The sequence below is a fragment of the Lemur catta genome, chromosome 14 (assembly GCF_020740605.2).
Source record: "Lemur catta isolate mLemCat1 chromosome 14, mLemCat1.pri, whole genome shotgun sequence".
Lineage (NCBI taxonomy): Eukaryota > Metazoa > Chordata > Mammalia > Primates > Lemuridae > Lemur > Lemur catta.
The window spans coordinates 2222501-2238082 of record NC_059141.1 but is presented as its reverse complement, the minus strand read 5'-3'; the positions used below and the strand labels follow the sequence as shown (position 1 = coordinate 2238082).

The 15582-nt window shown below is 50.8% G+C and overlaps 1 protein-coding gene across 8 annotated transcripts in view; it reads left to right on the top strand.

Annotated features, from left to right (window-relative positions):
• The window catches only part of MGMT (O-6-methylguanine-DNA methyltransferase), a 249036-nt gene that overhangs the window by 198054 nt on the left and 35400 nt on the right, over nt 1–15582 (top strand). For all 8 annotated transcript variants that reach the window (XM_045567878.1, XM_045567870.1, XM_045567873.1 and 5 more), the window contains exon 3: nt 8731–8891. In XM_045567878.1, coding sequence (XP_045423834.1) covers nt 8731–8891 — 161 coding nt within the window. The remainder of the gene's footprint in view (nt 1–8730; nt 8892–15582) is intronic.

Genomic DNA, 15582 nt, shown 5'->3' with positions numbered 1-15582 from the left:
CCCTTCTGCTGGACGTCTCTGCACAGCCCAGCCCACGCCTGCTCTGCTGGTGTGCCGAGCCACTTGCAGCAGCGCCACAGCCTTCGTTTCTCTGGCCCTTCTGGAGGGTTCCATGTGGGGAGATTGGGCCTGGGATGTTCCAGGACCCCGTACTCACTGGTGTAGGAGGATGCTGTGTGTTGAATGGACAGGTCGCTGTGATGTTTACATATAACCATGGGCTTCCTTCAGGGGCGAGTGGGCAGCTGTGTGGGAGCCTGAGACCCTGTCATGTGGGTACCTAGTCTCTCTGGAAGCTTCTAGAATGTCACAGAAACTAGATTGGATACTCAGATTTCCATTGTCTTTGAATAATAGGGCAGTGGGCCTAGGTTGCAGTCCTGTGGATCAGGGAAAAGATTATAGAAGTTATTTAAAAGAGTAAACTCAAATGTTAGTGGAATACATGCTGTCAAAAATAGAGCGTGTGAGCGTAAGGACTTTCCTTGGTAGAGGGTGGCCGTTTGCTTCAGTTTCAAAGAGACGAGTCAGAGTTTTTTGGTTCATGGAGACGCAACCCCTGTTTCATCCCATATGCACTTGGTATATCATTGCATAACCTCTGGACCTGTCTCCTCCTTTAGAACACAGATAATAATGCCTCCTTCAAAGGTTTTTGGGAGAGAGAGTAGTTTTTAATCACTTGCCTGGCACATGTTAGGCACCCAATAAGTAGCAGCTATGAAATTTTGTGTAAGAATTTACGTTGAGTTGTTTTCATACAGTTGGTTGATCCTCAACTGTGTTCATTGGACACCCCCCCCCTTTCCAAGGTGCTGTACTGTGTGTCGGAGGCGTGACACGGAAACATTCCTGGACTGGGACTTGTGGAGTCGGTCGCCTTGCCTGGCTGACTTGGGCTGTGTCATTGAGAAAGTGAGGATATTAAATTACGTGGCACAAAACCAGTCATCTTTTACCCACCTTGACTATGTGTCCTGAGATGTCCCCATTCTCAAGCTGCTCAGTCTCTGGACACTTGGTTATTATAGAGAGCAAAGGCCCCCTCACCGATGTTCAGGTCCTCTCTGTCCCTAAAATCTTACAAAATCTCACGTCCCAGAGCGGGCTCTTGTTTGAAACTCACGCCTTTTTCTTAGGTGTCCCTGCCCAACTGTGAGGGCACACAGTGGTCAGTAGCACGTGGTGGCCTGCTGCACCTGCGTGCTGTCCCTGGGACACAGGCATTGGTTCTCCTTCTGCACAGAAGTACAGAGGCCACCACGTAGTTTAATATCCTCACTCTCTCAATGACAGCCCAGGTCGGCCGTAGGCAGGAGTCGGACTCCTCTCCCTCCAGAGCCGGCTGTGGCGCACACACACCCTCAGCAGGGCAGAGCAGGGCCAGGACAGAGGCTCTGAGGGCAGCAGAAGGGGAAACTGCAGAGACTGTGCGGTTGGCCCAGTAGAGAGACCAGAATGCAGAGGAGGCTCCGAGCAAGCGACTGCCCGCCTGGGCCATGTGCGTTATAGAATAGCATGGAAGACAACAGCAGTTGGCCAGATGCCGTTTGAAACTCAAGTCCAGGCATTAGACCTTGGTCCTCTCTGTTTATAGACTGATGTTTCTTCTTCTCTAGGGTTGAGGAGGAGAAATTTTTTTTTTTTTTTTTTTTTTTTTTTTTTGAGATAGAGTCTTACTTTGTTGCCCGGGCTAGAGTGAGTGCCGTGGCGTCAGCCTAGCTCACAGCAACCTCAAACTCCTGGGCTCAAGCGATCCTCCTGCCTCAGCCTCCCGAGTAGCTGGGACTACAGGCATGCGCCACCATGCCCGCCTAATTTTTTCTATATATATTTTTAGTTGGCCAGATAATTTCTTTCTATTTTTAGTAGAGACGGGGTCTCGCTCTTGCTCAGGCTGGTCTTGAACTCCTGACCTCGAATAATCCACCCGCCTCGGCCTCCCAGAGTGCTAGGATTACAGGCGTGAGCCACCATGCCCGGCCAAGGAGGAGAATTGTTGAGTAATGCAAAGTTACCTAATCTCAAAGATCCTCAGGGAAATGAGTTCCCTTGTGGAAGTCCCAACAATTTGATTAGACTAATGGAATGACTCTTTAAAAGTTTATATTTTTACGGATGTACAGGCATTTTATAAGAAGCTAAATCAAGCTGAGAAAGAGGAATGTACCTCTCGTGTGTGTAAAACGTTAAGAAGCTGCTTTGTTCACTCTTCGGTGGCGGGAAGCAACGCAACACAGACATAAGGCTATTTGAACTCTTTATTTGCCACATTTACAATATTAATAACAGCGTTTCTAAAAGTTGTCACATCAAGTAAAAGATCTTCATTCCAGGCTGTCTTTGGGGGCCAAATTGAGACTGGATGCATGCATTTAATAAATTGTAGTCGCACGTAGTCATTTTTGTAAATAATTAGTTTCAGTGAAAGAATAAGTTAGCATATTGTATGCATCTAATGTTGCCAATGTACATACAGCAAACTTTGCTATTAGTCAACAGTCAAGCACCGCAAGTGGGGTCTCATACATAATGAATTGTGCTTAAACCTCCTGGGTTTCTTGATAGAAAAATAAAAGAAAACACAAGTGCAGTAAGCCTTTGAATAAAATTTAACTAGATTGCTCTGCATCCTGTAATTGTTTTGGAACCATTAGGGACCTGATCACTCATCTATAGTTTTGGGGTGTTTTTATCTTCATCTGTCAAATAGTAGAGACTTTTAATGATACGTTAAAGTGTTAAAATACAATTTTCCTTTTAATGATTTGAACATGTAGGGGGAAAAGTATTTACTTTTTCAGGCATTCTCATCTGCCAAAGTATACTATTTAGATTGTCTTTTTAAAATATGCTTTATTATTGTTGATATATGTTTAAGAATCAGTTATTTTTAAAAGGAAAAAATATATAGTTCTTACGGGGAGGAGTTGAAAATTTGCATAAAATGTTCTCTGTATTTTTGGTCCGTGTTTTAAAATATTACAGTAAATTCTTTTTGTGGCCTTGTTGAGGTTCTGACATTAATTTGAATCCCAAATTTTGAGGGCTTAGGATACCCATTAAAAATTTATATCCAATTTTAGCAACATACCTGTGACCACCCAGAAAGTGAGTAGGCTGGAACCTAACTAAATTTCAAACTGCCTTTTCCTCCTCCTCCTCCTCCTCCTCCTCCTACCATTGACCTTGGGCACAAGCCATTTGGTGGCCTATGAATTCACTTTGGGGTGGGGTAGAGGGCACGCACGCAGGGAGTGGCATTTCTGTCCATCTTCATTAGGAACCACTCAGTAAAATTTGGGAAGGATTTGCTGATTTTTTTGGCCAGAACTCCCCCCAGCCTTCTGGCAGGGACTAGTCCAAATGCTGCCCGCTCCAGGCAGATTGCCTGTTTACAGCCGCCTAAGGTGGGAATGGGTGCTTTTGTCCCTTACTTCCCTGTCTCCTATGATAGCCGTTGGTACAGAACGCACCTTTGAAAACAGGTCTCAGAACCAGACAAAAGTCAGTTACGTGTGGTGGGCCCTCTTGTCCCAGAGAGTTTTAAAAAAAAAAATACTAATCCTACCTATCATTTCTAGATGAGCATTGCTGATTTCTTATGTTTATGTTGTTCCTTTCACAGTTGAATATGTGTTCTTAGGGTTGCATGAAACATAAGTGAGGTAGCACATGAATCCTTGAGAACATGTGCTTAGCAATAAATGTCACTGTCATCACTGTCGTTATTAGCCACAGTAGCTTTACCAGGGAGGCTCCAGTTTTGTCTGTGCATAAACCCGTATTGACATGCCTTTGTTTTTCATCGTTGACTCCATTGCATTGTTGAGATCGGTGTTTCTTATTACTGGCATCAGCACTTAGGTTCTTCCTCTTTCTACTGTTTATTAAAATAACTCTGGAATATCCAAACGATTGCACAAGCTTTGTCAAGCATATGTGGTGATACTGCCCAACGGTTGCTGGCCACCAGGCAGTGCCACAGAGCCGCCACTGCGGTTTGTTCGGAACCCTGGGCTGTTTGAAAGGTGGAAGTGGAGAGTCGCTGCCGATGGCCCGCGTGTGTTACTTGCTCCTCCCATCCCTGCGCAGTTGGCTGTGAACTCTGGGGAAGGGAGTGCCCCAAGTCGGTCTGCCTGCCAGTGAGCCACGCGCGTGATGGGTCCTCAGCAAATCCTTGCATGGAATCAAACCCCACTGCATTTGCTAGGCATACAGAGTTGAAAGGCTTTATTCAGCCTCGCCTTTAAAACCGATCTTCATTGAGAGCAGGTAGCATAGTTTACTTCTTGTCTTCAGTCCTACCCCTGGAAGAAAACCATGTGAGCTTTAGCAAGAAGTTATAACTAAATACACAGGGCCCATCCATCAAACATGAGAAACTGCTAGAGATCTTCTAAATTGGACAGAATTGTGCATTTACCAGCGATACTTAGCAAGAGTGTCCCTGTGACGTTTACAAGGTCCCCTTGTTGCCTGGGAAGTCTGGCACTCTGTCCTACGACCCGAGGCCTCCGGTCCCCACCACACGGCGCTGAAGGCCAGAGGAGCAGGTTTGCTGCCTGGCTCGTCATCGCAGGAGCATCTCGAGCACCGTGTGTGGCCAGGCTCCGGGCCCTTCCTCCCACCAACAGCCATAGGAGCGTCCACCGGTTTCCCTGCGGCCCTCGCAGCCTGTGTTAGCTCCTTGCCAGGTGCCAGATGAACTCAGAGGAACACGTGTCCTTGGAACTCTTCTCTTGGGTGAGCCTCCAGTGTCACCAGTTAACGTTCCCAACCTTCTGAAGAAAATGTCGTCTATGGGGGGAGAGACTGGACAAGTGCGGGGCCCCAGGAGAGAGGAGGTTGTGCGACACTCGCCATTGGGAAGGCCACAGGCCGGGCGGAGCCGGTGCCGACCAGGTGGGGCAATGTATGAAAGATTCTTGGCCTGGCTTCTTAGGTCATGTGGGGTTTCAGTCAAACGTGTTACATTTTAATGTCTATGGGGACGTTAAAGTTCATTCAGAAACAGGTATTTGGTGATTCTTTACTACCAGTGGAGTCTTGAGGTGCCTGAAAATCCGAATACCCAAATCTCCCAGCAAGATGGTAGCGCTTTGAAGCATGGAGCACGTCGGTAACTTGGGAAGAGACTGGGAGCCGTGGTGCAAGGAACGTTTTTCCACTTTCCTCGTGCCGTGCCAGGCAGACGTCAGCGCTTGAAAGTGGGTATTGGGTGTTGAGGATGCCTCCTGAGGAGCCTGGCAGGCCTGGCACGTGTCCTCAGGCCCCGGCAGAAGAAGCCCTGGCTGAGCACAGTGGGACAGACAGGCTGGGCTCAGGCAGAAGGATGCTCATGTCCACCAGGGGCCACTTAATTGAAATTGGGCCAAATCACCCCCCAGGCTGCCTTCATCCCCAGGCAGGTGCTGCTGCTGCTTCACGTTCTTGGTAACATCGATGTCGGAACGAAGCTTCATGCAGACAGGAGGGACAGTTTGCCCTGGAATAGGTTCAGTGCTCACCTGTCACTCGTTTGTGCCGGAGCCTTTTAACCACTTTTCTATGCTGGTTTGGGCTGAAGGCAAGGAGGTTTATGTCAAAAGAAATATGAAACACAGTTCTTCACTGGGATGTCCTCTGTCCACGCCCAGGGAGGGAATGGGTCCGGGCAGCTTCTCGCAGGTGACCCCTCCACCAGACCTGAGCCGGGCTCGCCAGTGCACTGGAGTTCCAGGAGCTGCTGTACTGAGGGCGACGGCTGTGTCCCGCCTGCTCTCCAGGAGGCTGCGGGGTGGCCAACAGCAGCGTACGCCTTGAAGAGATGCTTGAACCCGGCCATGTGACTCTGGCTTTGCTATGTTAGGGTCCCCAGTGAAGCCACGGTCCTCTCACAGACACCATCCTCTCATGCCAAGTTAAAGAAGTAAGAAGGTTCCGGCATCATGATGTTTGCCTTGGGATTATTCATCCTGGGAGAGGACTTGGGGAGACATGGCTGTGATGTGCCCCACTCTGTCCCCCTCGGTGGGGGCCTGGCCTCCTGCAGGGATGGGACGTGCCCAGGGCTGCGAGATTGGGCTTCTCCCAGGGGAGGGTGGGCCGGGCCACGGGGGCTTCGCTCCAGCGGCAGGTGGGTTTTGGGCCCCCTGGGAAGGCTGGGATGTGGGATTCCAATGAGCGTGGGCCGCGGAGCCCGTAATTGTCGGCGTGTCAGGGTTCGCCGGCGGGGAAGCCGGGAGAAACTCCTCCACGATAAGAGCTGCCGTCGGAGACGCCGGCGCCCCGCAGCCCTTCCGGGGGCGAGCGCGGCGAGGTTGGAGGAGAGGGCAGGGCAGGAGAATAAATTTCATTTTACTGTAGAAATGGAAATTTGTGTCATGGCTTTAAAAATCTGGTTTTATGTGTGTGTTTAATGCCATTCATTTTAAATGTAGGATCATAAATCCTTGCTTCAGAATCAAAGCTGTTTAATTACATTTCACCCATGAATGGTTATCTAATGCCAATAGAGAAAGAGTTAAAAAGGAGAACTACAGAGTAAATCAGAGGTTGAGATCTTTAGCACAAGCATAAAAAATCAATTTAAGATGAATTTTACTACTATAAAAATTCTTCAAATATCCTTTTAAGAGTGGGAAATGCTAGGAAACACAGCTCACATTTCAATTCCCTCAGCAGCATGGAGAGAAGGCCAGCCCGCGTGGGCAGAGTCGTGGAGCGCCCGAGTGTACCCCATTTCGCTCGGGGCTGTTGCTGGGCCAGGAATAGTGACTCCGAAAGCCGAGCATCACTGCCCCCGCCTCTGGCTTTAGGATGCCCCACCTCCTGCAGTGCCCATGTGCAGTGTGTGTGGCCGCCAGACTCCGCTCGTCCTGGAGACTAAACTGACCTCGAGGCGCTGGCTCGTGCTGCCCACTGGACCAGCAGCCCGGTCCCTCCGCCCCTCGAGCTCTGCAGGAGAGGTCGGCTGGCCGCTTGCTGCAGAAGGTGCCAGGCCAGGGCGGGCAGTTTGGTGCAGGGGTCTTGTTTCCTCGGTGGAGGGTCACTGCACGTGGGAACGGTAGTGTTCTTACTTCCTCCCAGGCAGGGGCTGGCTGGAAAGCTGTTGGGTGACCTGAGAGGCTGCCCCTGGGCCACAGGCTCTCTGGCTGCTTGGAGGGAGCGTGAGCTTAACCCCAGGCACATGCCTCCACGCCTGCACCCTGCTCTGTCCCCGGGGGTCAGGATGGCACGGTCTGTCTCGTGTTTTTCCATCTTTCTTTTTAGGTGAGTACACTGTTAGGTTAGTAGGAACAGAGCAAGAGTAGGATGACAAAGTGCATCTCTGAAATTGGGTAACATTTAAGCCAACCAGAAGTTCTTTCCCTGATCAGATCTTGCTAATGGGGAAAGAAACTGGGGTGGTGAGACGGCAGCTTCTCCTCCCCAAGGAGATCCTGGCGGCCGCTCTGTCTCCCCACTCCGCGGGCCCCTCCTCCGCCTGTGGAGGGCGCCGGGCTGTGACGGGGCTGGACACGGTTCCCAGGCAGCCCGTCTATGCCGGGCACCGGGCTGAGCAAGCGCCCCGTACGCATGGTTCCCCCGGACAGGGCTCTTGCCCCGCAGCGTGGACAGGCCTGTCCTGTGTGGTCCTGCGCGCAGGGTCAGGGGTGCCAGCCGGCTCTGGGGGCTTGACTCTCAGGCCTGGCTTCGGCCTTGGTTGCCCGTCTCTGCCTGGTCATCCTGGTGGCTCGTTGTGCCTGCGTAGAAACCTCTGACCGACCTCGTGTTCCTCTGTGAAAAACAGTGTAAAAGGGACACCTGGCCCATCCCACCCACAGAAGTCCAGTTTTGGAGAGATTCAAGGGCCCGGGTAGAGACTTACACTGGAGACAGAGACACCAGTGCGGGTGGTCTGTCAGACCCTGCGTAAGGCCGGTCGCTGCCCTGCTGTAGCGTGAAGTGACATGTCTGCATCTGCAGTGCCAGAGAGAGCAAGAGACCCTGCACGTGCCGTTGCCTTGGTGTCTCTTTCCTCCCCCAACAACAGAAGGGGGACACAGCTCTACGTGCCAGTCACTACGGTGGGTATGGATGTGCACCTTTCCTGGGCTCCTCACCGTCGCCCTGTGGGCCTGGCCGTAGCACCGCGTGTTTTGTGCGTGTGATGGACACGGGCCGGGCTGCGTGTGCCTCTGGGCACGTCGCCTGTCTTCCGGGCAAGTGGGAAGGACCCCTCAGGCGGTGTTCATACGGCAGCCCGAGGACTCACCTGGACCCCAGGTTTGCCGCTTTTAATTGTCTCTTATAGAAATGTGGACACCCTGGGGGTGGGAGGCAGAAGGTGCTTCCGTGGAAGCTGTGCATCCTCCTCTGAGACGGAAGACGTGTCCAAACGTTTCTGCCCATGATTAACGATGAGTCCAAAGGGGTAGGGTTTCTTTCTTGTACCTTCCTCGCTGTGTGCTTCTGACTTTATCAGATTTGCACAAGCTTGTTTGTTACTGCACAGGTAAAGCGAGAGCTGATCACTCTGGAGATCGGAGCTCTGGGGGTGCAGGTGGTGGTTTCAGAGTCGGGGCTGCATCTCTGTGACTTACAGTGAACCACTGCTCTCCTGCGGCCCCAGGGCCACCATCCTCCTGGACCTGGCCTTGGGGACAGCTGCAGGTGTTCGCCCAGTGAGATGCTGTAGGCACTTGATTTTCTGATGGACGGCGACAGGGCCCAGAGGTTTATTAATACCCTTTTATCACTTTGCAGCGGCGTGGAGGCCCCAGCCCCTCCTGAGGCTCTCAGCGGTCCGGAGGGAATGACGGAGCCCCTTGTGCAGTGCGCAGCCTGGCTGGACGCCTATTTCCACGAACCCAGGGCCATCGGTGAGCTCCCCTTACCGGCTCTTCACCACCCCGTTTTCCAGCAAGGTCAGTAAGTGTGCCGTCCCGCGGCGTTTCCTTTAGGGAGCTTGACGTACTATCACCGACATCACAGTTCATTCTGTTGGCTGTCCCAGCTTGGTGTTTTTACATCATCTGCACAGAGACAGCATGGGGCCAGGCTGGAGGACGGAGTTCTCAGCCTCCACCCACTCCAAACGCTCGTGTTAGTTTTGGCACATGGTCTCGCAATTCTTGGCGAAGGCAATAAAAACGATGCATGCAGATCGACTCTTGATTTTCGCTGGCTGAAAGGTTTAAATAGGAACACATCTGAATGGCAGCAAATTTTTCAGTAAGCTTATTGTTAACTTAAACTATCTGTTTGCCAACAGCACAGAGGAGGAGACGTGTGTGGGGACAATTGGCTGCTTCCATAGGCTCGGTTGGTGACAGTTACGTTATAGTAGATAGCAGCTTGTGTCTTCTTAGATCAATTTTAAATTTAATTTCTCAAATGTACCATAGTTATATATTCTTAAGTGATTAAATGAGAACTGGTTACCATAGCATGCTAAGGGCATTTAAAGTCTGTGATAAACTAAAAACAGTTTTCCAGACATTTCTTCTAAAGCTTTTGTTTGGATCTACCTAATATAGAAATCATAGCAACTAAAATCATTCCAGGCACATACCAGAAGTTCATTCTGCATGGTGATTTTTTTTTTCACAAGTAACAGTTTAATATAAATGAATGCATATTTGTATACAGACGTATATGTGTAGATGTATGTGTATCCCCTTAAAGGGAAAAGTTACCCTGGGATTTTAGACGTGAAGAGTTTACAGCAATCTTGAATTTCGAGACGGGATGTACTAGGTAAGTTTCATGGTATTCTAATTGCTGCTATGCTTTGCAGCAAAAACAAACTTGAAAATGGAGTGAAGTTTCCGGGGGAAGCCGGTAGGGAAACCCCTGATGGTTGGGCTGATACTGGGGTTCTCTAACGAGATGAGACGAGTGAACAGATGAAACCGTGAACACTTCTTGTGCGTAATACACTGACGCTGTGCGGCTGTAATGAGCTGGGTGCTTGTTACCCCTGAATCTGCCCGCCCGGCACGGTGTCCTGCCTGCACCGGGCCCCCCCTTGCTCCAGCACCGAGTCTGGCATCAGGGTGCTACCAGTCTGGCTGAGGAGATGGTACCAGTGACCCTACTTTTGTGCACTTCCGACGCGCACAGGGCAGGGATGTTGCTGTGTGGTCTGAGGACGTCAGAGATTGGTTTTGCTTTTAGAGGAGGGGCTTGTGAATCTTGGAGTGGTGAACTAGTCCGTCTACTGTCGTAGTTTTGGGGTTCCCGCCCTGCCGGTAGGAGCAGAACAGAACTGCCTGGCCGGCTTTCCTTCTCCTAAGTCTGTCAGATATGTGAGCTGAAATGTGAGGTCTCAGAATAGAAAGTTACAAAACCAGGGCAGAGGAAGTATCTGAGTAATCTTATGGTGGGTAGCGGGCAGAATGACCTTATAAAATCCTGAAGTTTATCTAAGGTTCCTTGTGTAACTTCATGAGAGATGCAGTGGCGGAAGTTGTGAGAAAACCACTAGTTCTCTGCAAACCAGACAGTGATCCTGGCCGTAGAGCCGGGCTCTGCTGACCTGGCCCCACCAGGGTCCAGCAAGTAACGTGGAGGAGAGGCCCGGAGAAGGCCCCCTCGGTGGCTGCTGGTAGGTAACCCTGGACAGGAGTCACCGAACTGCCTCTGCAGCCTCCCTCCTGCCCACCACAGCGTTTGCTGCTCCCAGACCTGGGACTGGCCCCTGGGACCAGCGGGCCTGGGGCTCCTCTGTCACGTCCCCAGCACTTAAAGGGAGCTGAGATTGGCCAAACTGTCCCCTCCTCCCTGGCACGGGGGCCCAGGCCAGCAGGTCACGGTGGATCTTGGTGACCAGGGAGACTTCGAAGTAGCCCGGGAGATGCGCATGAAGACCATCCAGCGACCCCGCAGCCCCACCCTCTGGAGAGCCCTGCGTTGAGAGTGGCACTTCTCACTGGGCGAGGTCCTGGCGGGGAGGGCCCAGCATCCTGCATCCTCCTTTCCTGGTGCCCTGGGAACCCCCAGACGGGATGCGGACCCAGGGTGCTGGGGCAGCCTGGGCCCGGCCTGCCTGTGACAGTTCCTGGTTGCTGCCGGGTCCCCACGCCACAGCATGTGCACACCGGGTTTTTTTAAATTTAGCACAATCATTCACCCCAGGGCCAGGTGTACAGTTTTATGGTTTAAAGAAGGGGAGGTGGTCGACGGTTACACAGTTGCTAACAAGGAGAGAATTGCCACTGCCCAGATGCGGCAACGCCCCTTTCTGTCTCGCGCTGGTTGGGTCTGTTCTCCGTCCAGTTGTGTCTTACAGCCCTGGTGACATCACGGTGAGGGGTGAGTCCCAGGCAGGGAAAAGTCTGACATCTCGGCCCTCTGGCACCACGGGGCACTATAATCAGTCTGCAATCTGGAAGGAACGGGTCTGTTTTAACGTGGGATAAATGTTTCCTTGACCAATTACATTTTCTGTGCATTTTAATTTTTGAATATGTTTAACATACTTCTACGTATCATTTTTCTCCATACTCTTCTGAGATTTAGCCCGCTTCTATCCATTCATGCTGTTTTTTAAAACGTGATCATGGTTGAGCTCATCCCGGAGTCCAGCGCAGGTACCTTTCTTCCTGCGGCCCCGGCTGGTGACACCTCCGGCCCGGTGCCGGGCTCCTCCCCTCCCCGCAGCCCAGCGTGGGCTGTCGTGCTGCTGAAAGGCCTCTTCCGCACACGGGCCCTTCCTCTGCTTCCCAGGAGTCCTACGAGATGAACGTGCTGTTGCTGATTTGTTTGTGTTTTTAAGGCTAACCACAAAAATATGCATTAAGTTGAACCATATGAAATTGCTGTTTTTGTAGGTTAAAACTTACCAAATACTAGAAATTCATATGGTTCAACTTCTTGGGGAGTTTCCAAAGATGGATTAGTAACAAGTCAGTATCTGGGTGTTTCTGCAGAGGGACGGGGAAACTGTCTCTGCTGCCCAGGACTCAGGAGGTCTCCGCGGCTGCCGTGTCCTTGGGGCCACACGGACAGGATTTCCCTGCAGGAGGGGGGACTGGGACCTGCGAGGAAGACCCGTCCTTCTCCTGAGGGGATTAAAATGTAAGCTGAGCTGGTGAATAAAAGGTATTCTGATTCCTCCTTAGAGTGTTGTTTTAGTAGTGGTCAGATCATTTCCTAAAATAAAATTTTCTTTTTTATTGTTGGTTTGCGTATTCCAGTTTATTAAGAATGTCCACAAAGTCATTCTTCCAGCTGCCTGTGACTGAGACCCAGCAGTCTCGTCGCACGGGGACCGTCTGAAGGGGGGGGCAGTTTCTCCCTGTAAGCGTCTCACTAAGGTCAGCGTTTTATCTGTTTCAATCTGTTTTTCCCAAGAAATACTTACTTAATGAAGCTGTTATTTTTTAAATACATCTTAATGTTTCTTTTAAATAAAATATCATTTAAACTTTTCTCTAAACACACCCTGCTTTCTTTATATTTATTTGTAAAGAAATGTTTAGCTGCTTTGTATGACATGCATCCTTAGAGGTCAGCAGCAAAAGCAGTTAGAATACGAAAAGTAGTAGTTTGCCAAAAAGAGGTTTGAACAGTAAGTTCAGGAAAAGCAGACCTCTAGACAACTGGGACGGACTTTCGGATACCGCCGTGTGCGGATGCTCCTCCCGGCCCTGTAGGCCCGGCTGCCCGTGGAGAGCCGCCCAGCAGGTGCGGGGGCACAGGTGCGGACAGCGGGGCTGCCGACCTCGGGGCTGCGCCGCTGGGCCTGTGGGGGCCCTCCCGCTCCTGCCGGGCGGGGCTCCCTGGCACTGCCCGCACGCGGCTGTGTCGTGGACCCCGGCTGGGCCCTGAGCCTTCTCACAGATGATGGCTTTCAACAGATGAGTTCTGAGTTTTCTTTTTAAAGTGACTGCAATGTTCCCTTTTAAATGAAATATTTAACACTTTAATAATTCCTTCGTCACAGCTATTAGCTTGTAGCTATGAAACCCAGTTGCATGACAGCAGTAAAATCTGCATTTTTAAACCTGCTGGCTAGAAGTAAGTTTTGTAACTTCTGTTACTGAGCCTCAGGAAGGGTTCGTATTCTTGTATCGGTGTGTCTCCGTCGAACCCCTCATTTCAAAAGGGCCTCTGACAGAAGCCCTGCCAGAGTTACGGGGCAGGCCCTTTTGGGGTAAATTAGTTCATTTTCCCGTGTGTCGTGGAAGAGGGTCCCACTGTGCTCGTGCCTCCCAGTGGGGGCCGTGTGCCCCGGGAGGCGCAGGTCCTAGAAGACAGGGAGGGGGAGAGCCCCGTCGGTCGTTGCCCTGCGTCTTCACCGGCGTCACCTTCGCAGTCCAAGACCTGCCTTGGAAAGCCAAGCAGGGGCCAGTCCTCCCGGCCCGCACCCTGCCGCCTTCGCAGGCCCAGCGAGGCCCTTCCCTCCTGGCGTCGCTCGCGTCCCGCAGGCACCCTGTACCCCGCCCAGCCGGCAGGTGCCCTCCCCGGGAAGGACACACTGAGCCGCTTCTTCTGAAGGTCCTAGGGCCCGTTGTGGTGACCTTCAGGTGTGCCCGGTAAGCCGAGACTGCAGCCTGAGTGTCCACAGAGGTGGGGGGGGGGCGTTTTCTCTTTAGCCCCCCCCAGATCCACAGCGGGCGCCAGCTTTGCGCTTTCAAGTATTTCGTGCTTTTATTTTTCCTGAACTTTTTTTTAAAAATTACCAACTTAAAGAGGAGATGATAGCTAACGTGGCAGATGCATCTGCGGGTTCTGGGTGTAGCCTTCACTGTTTTCCCTTGTTTCAAACGAGGGCTCATAAAAATTGTTGACCTTGCTGAGATATTATTACCTGGTGGAGCGGGAAGGTTTGTAAACCTCCTTCCGATGCCCGTTTATTGATCAGAATAAGCTAACAACACTGCACTTAAATTAAGTGGAAAGAAACGGCTGGTGAAAGTGTAATTCCCGCGACCTTAGAGCTGCTGAGCTCCTCTCCGGGGCGGCAAGCGTGGGAACCTCGGTCGGCAGCCTTGGGAGGCGAAAGCCGGGCAGGCTGAGATAAAAAGGCCGGATCCACAGGCTGAGGGTGGCTGGCAGCCCACGGACTGGAAGGCGGTCGGGAGGACTGTCACATGTCTGGAGTCAGCACCAGAGGCCACTGCCAGGAACACCCGTCATTTCTGTCAGGGAGAGTGAAGCCCAACGCACTTCTGTGATTTGGAACCATGACGTGAAGGAGAGAAGGTGGAGTGTTTAAAAACAAAAGTAGGACAGCAATTGGTGAAAGTGAAGGATCTGCAGTGTCATTTGGTGCAGAGTGAACCCTGGAGGTATCGCAGGCAGTGGGTGACTGTCTCCTTCCCTGGGGACATCTGCTTACCACTGATCCATCGGACTTGATCACCCTGTCCCAAAGAGTCTGTCCCCTGTAGGCCAGAGGACCAGGCCCACACCATGGTCCTTCCCTTCCACAGCCGTCTGGGGGAGAGCGCCCCCCCATCCCACCTGCCCGGTGCGGCGGCTCCTTTCCCAGTGGGGGGCTCTGTCGCCTCTCCTGGCACATGTGAACGCCGACATCACTCCCAGCTCCTCAGTGGAGCAGCAGTGTTTGCTATTCCAGGTTGAGGGTTTCTCCAGGTTGGGGTGCCCCGCAGAGCCCCGAGCGAGGTAGCTCTCCTGGCTTGCTCTGGGTCGGCTCCTGGTCTGCTGGTGCCGGCTGGAACAGAACCCCACAAGAAACTCGTGTCCCTGTGTGAAGAGCCCCCTAACTAATAGGTTCCCAGGGGCACCGGGAAAGCCTAGTTACGTGAGTTTCACCCTGAATCCAAGAGGTGGTCAGGTCCTCGGTTCCCTGAGGTTTCTGTGAATCAGGGGAAAATAAACTTACGAAGACCTTCACTCAAGACTACTGGGGTCACAGTAGTGTGTTTAGCTAAGCTTGCGAGGTACCCAAAAGCCCTGTTTGAGAATCGGCTACTTTCAAACCCTGTTGCATATAAGTAGGGTCTCTATTACAACACACAGTACTTACAGTGTTTGAAATTATTATGAGTGCTGCTTTTATGGGAAAATACATTAAAATATAACTTACCTCTAGCATAATAATTCAACAATAAATCATGACAGTTTCTGTTGGAAATAAATCATCCTTAATTATTTCAATGCCTTTAGGAAGATCATCTGCGGTGTCCTTGTGTTGGACTTGGATACACTTCTCAAAAAGTAGCAATCAGGTGTCTGCTTACAAAGAAATGTAAACTACATCATCACTTTCTTGAATAATTTTTCATTTTAAACAGTCTTTGAAAAATAGGAATTTCCTATCAAGTCTGTATTTTAAAGTACAAAGCAGACTTTTTACTTAACTGTGGTTTTAAAATTTTTATTCCCACTGTAGTTGTTAGGTAAACGTATGCTACTTCCAAAGAGAAGGTTTACCTTAGTATATTTTGTTGTCATAAAATGATATACATTCATATTTTACAGATAATGATGCATTTTGAAATCATTCCGGCTATAATAAATAGAATTATCTCTAGCTATGTTTATGGAGAAAATGATGTTTTAATAAAATGTGCATGGAATTGGACTATAAATTATCAGTATGTTTAAATATGTAAATACAGATATAAAATTAACGGCAGTAATGCA